Source organism: Castanea sativa, chromosome 3, assembly GCF_040712315.1.
Source record: "Castanea sativa cultivar Marrone di Chiusa Pesio chromosome 3, ASM4071231v1".
NCBI lineage: Eukaryota > Viridiplantae > Streptophyta > Magnoliopsida > Fagales > Fagaceae > Castanea > Castanea sativa.
In genome coordinates this window covers 23,148,480-23,151,896 of record NC_134015.1, presented here as the reverse complement: position 1 = coordinate 23,151,896, position 3,417 = coordinate 23,148,480, and the positions used below count along the sequence as shown (strand labels likewise).

The window sequence follows — 3,417 nt, the reverse complement described above, 5'->3', positions numbered from 1 at the left end:
ACAAGTAAAGTGTGTTTTATCAAAGGATTAACCAATTAAATCAATTGTCCCTAACAATTTGGTTCCTAAACTTCAAAGAGAAGTTTAGAACTTCTCGTAGGATCCCGTGGTTGGATATTAGTGTTTGTGGAAACATTACCATATATCACTTTCATGAAGAAAACAAATTTTCCTAAATAACGTGTCTCTTCACTAACGTACATATTTATAATCCCTCATTCATAAAATTTATTTTTACTGAGAAACTTTTCCAAAGAAAATATTTTTGCGCATACATTTGCATAGAGTCAAAGGGAGAGAAAAATGCATAGTTCAATTCGCTAGGCACGTAGATTGCAGTGCTTCTTTTACATATTATCGATCATTTTATCTTGTGAGCCAGACATCCATGAGTCTCTACACCCCACTAATTAAATCTAAATCTACTTTAAGAAGATTATGCCAAGCACAATACTTGATCAGTTCTGCATCATTCATTCTTCACGTATCTAGTCTATTGAGTTATTTAGATTTCTTCTTATATACAAAATTTATTTATTACTTTTGCCCATTGAATCTATTTGTGTTCTTGTTTATGATTAGATTTGTATGTTGCTTTTGTTTACATAATCACAAAAGTAAATCGTTTTTGAAATATATCCAACAATCACCCCATCCAATAGTCTAGCCGGAGAGAAGAAAAATAGTTTACAGCTTATGGATAGTTTTTTACTATACTTGGTCTCCTCCTTTTTTTTTTCTTTTTTCTTTTTTCTTCTTATTGAATGTGTACAAATTTGATGTCTTGCTTGTGGATTGTTGTTAAATCAACTTAAATTTGTCATGTTTATGTTGATTATTATGCTTGGCTAATTTATTTGAAGTATCCTGTAAATATATGAAAAGAAAGTAAAAAAGAAAACAATTTGGTTGTGTTTTGTTTAATTTTGGACGAATAACCTCGGTTTAATTTTCCCCAAACAAATGAATTTGCTCAAGAATTTTAGAGGGCAAAGAATGAGACTTCCTCTTTGTCTTATTGACTGGAGATTTACAACTTGCAAGTGCAAGGCTAGCTAGAATGGTGAGAACTTTGTTCTTCTTATTGAAAACTACATTAAATAAATGTGAAATTTGAATCTACTATCCCAACAGATTTGGATGAGAATATATTCCTCAAAAATGCATTAAACGAATATGACATTGGAATCAACCTCCAACGCATGGAGGAGAACAAATTCCTGCAGACACGAATTTTTAAGCTCGAAACTTGTGTAATTATACATCATAAATATAGTAGGGATACCAGTGTGTTCAATATAAGAAAATATTTATAGGTGGAAAATGCAGGAGAAAAATGGATTGACTGAGGGCATTTTTTTTTTTTTTGGTAATAGACTGAGGGCATTTGTTAATATTGTAGCCATGTTCCCTTATGCATTGCATTGTTACTTGTTATGTTGTTAGTAAAGTTGGCTAAGGTTCTTGAAATCCTGTTTTTTGGCGTTGTGTCTATAACCACTGTAAAGGTGTGGTATACTTGTATATTTTAGTTTTAATTAAAGGTAATTTTTTATCCAAAAATGGGGATTATCAAAATCTTTAAAATATGATATGTTGATATTGCAGATTCAGATCTCTCCTGCCAAGTGCCAACAGACCCAATAGGGGGGAAAACAATCTGTAGAAAAGTGAAGTTCCACCAATTGGTATGTAATCATCAAATATAAAATCTGACAAATCAAAGTAGATCATTTATTCAATGATGCAAATTGCAATGTTCTTAACATCCCATTTTAAGCTTGCCCATGATTTGAGTCACTAATTGATACAAGTACAACAACAAGAGAATAAGAGGAACAAATTTTACAACGCACCCTGGAAATTTGATGACAAATCCTCCTCTTGTGGATGGCCAAATAAGCCCCTCTCCAAAACCCAGTCTTCTATCATTGCCTGTGAACTTGATGACTGGTCAGTAGGCACAAGATGCCCAGCCCCCAAAACCACAACTTGACTCAAACTCCCCCATTTCTGCACAAACCCAGCAAGCGCTTTATTTATCTTCCAAACCTTCCTCCCTGCCACTGAAAAATTCCCAACTCCCTCCCAATCCATTGTCTTCACCCAAGTCTCAGTTGAAACCACACCATCTCTCAAATCAAAATGCCCTTGATACAACAAAACCTTGCTCTTCTTCACCAAAAACTCCACCATATATTTCACACTCTTCATCACATCATCATGCAATGCATCCCCCACTGCATCACTACATTCCTCAAACACAATCGATTCATTCGCTCCTAAGGCCTTTTTCACCTCATTGTTTTGCAAAAAATCAGTAACTAAGTCAGAATTGTAAGGAACTTTCCTTGTAAAATCATACAATGTGGCCAACCCTGTCATGTTTTGCAACAAATGCAAGACCTTATTTCTAGCATTTGTGGCCTCTCTCCAATTCTTCGATTTGGTCAGCCCAACTGCCTCCCATTGAGCTTTCTCCAATTCACTCTTTTGTCTTTCATTGATCAAACCCGAAAAGTAAGCATTCACAGCATGAGTTGCCACCTGAGTGATCGGGTCAGTCAAACCATTTCCAATAGCAACACCTGCTAAGTTCACCTGCTCAGACACGGCCAAGCCTGCATTTTTCTTCAAAATATAGTATCCAATCGCTGGAACATACTTACCTGCATAGCTCTCACCCGTAATATATATTGGACGAAACTTAAACGATGGGTCTAGTTCAATAAACGAAGTGATTGCAGCAAAAAGATGCGTGGCAACAATATATTGATCTCTTGGGATTTCTTGGGGTGTAGAAGCAATACTAAACCCAGTTCCAATCGGATTATCGAGGAAAAGAAGGCCGAATAAGCGGTTCCAAGAACCAGAATTGGGTTCAAGAACAAGGGGGTCAGACTTGGCCTTATGAAAATTGACACGCCAGGGTCCAAGTTCAAAAAAGTTACCAGTCATGGAGGAGCAGCCAGGGCCACCTTGGAGCCAAATGAGAAGTGGGGTTTGGGAGAGAGTCGAAATGGGTTCCTGGGCTTCATAGAAAGTGTAGAAAATGGCGGAACCAGTGGTGGGATTGACAGGGAGATAGCCTGATTTAGTGGGGAGAGCTTCATTGGGAAAAGCAGAGGTTGAAGAAGAAGAAGAGGGTAATGATAATAAAGTTGGGATGTTACAGAAGGAGAGGAAGAAGAAGAAGACAAGGACAAGGTTAGGGGAGTTGGACCGTGTTGACTGCTCCATCAGAGACTAGAGAGGGTAAAGTGAACTGAGGACTGTAAATGCCGTTGATATTTTGTGTGTGGTTGAAGACACTTGAGGAGCTGACGTAGGTAATGACATATATTAAACAAAGGAATGATATTGGGAGTTTGGGAGAGGCATGAGCCACGAAATTATTAATAATTGAAGGCAAAATCG

At 37.0% G+C, this 3,417-nt stretch overlaps 1 protein-coding gene across 1 annotated transcript; it reads right to left on the bottom strand.

Moving 5' to 3' along the window:
• Positions 1–1,713: 1,713 nt before the first annotated feature.
• Positions 1,714–3,417, bottom strand: LOC142629644 (serine carboxypeptidase-like 50). The gene has a single exon (XM_075803667.1). It carries the CDS (start codon positions 3,238–3,240, stop codon positions 1,846–1,848), a length of 1,395 nt encoding a protein of 464 aa, XP_075659782.1. The 5' UTR covers positions 3,241–3,417; the 3' UTR covers positions 1,714–1,845.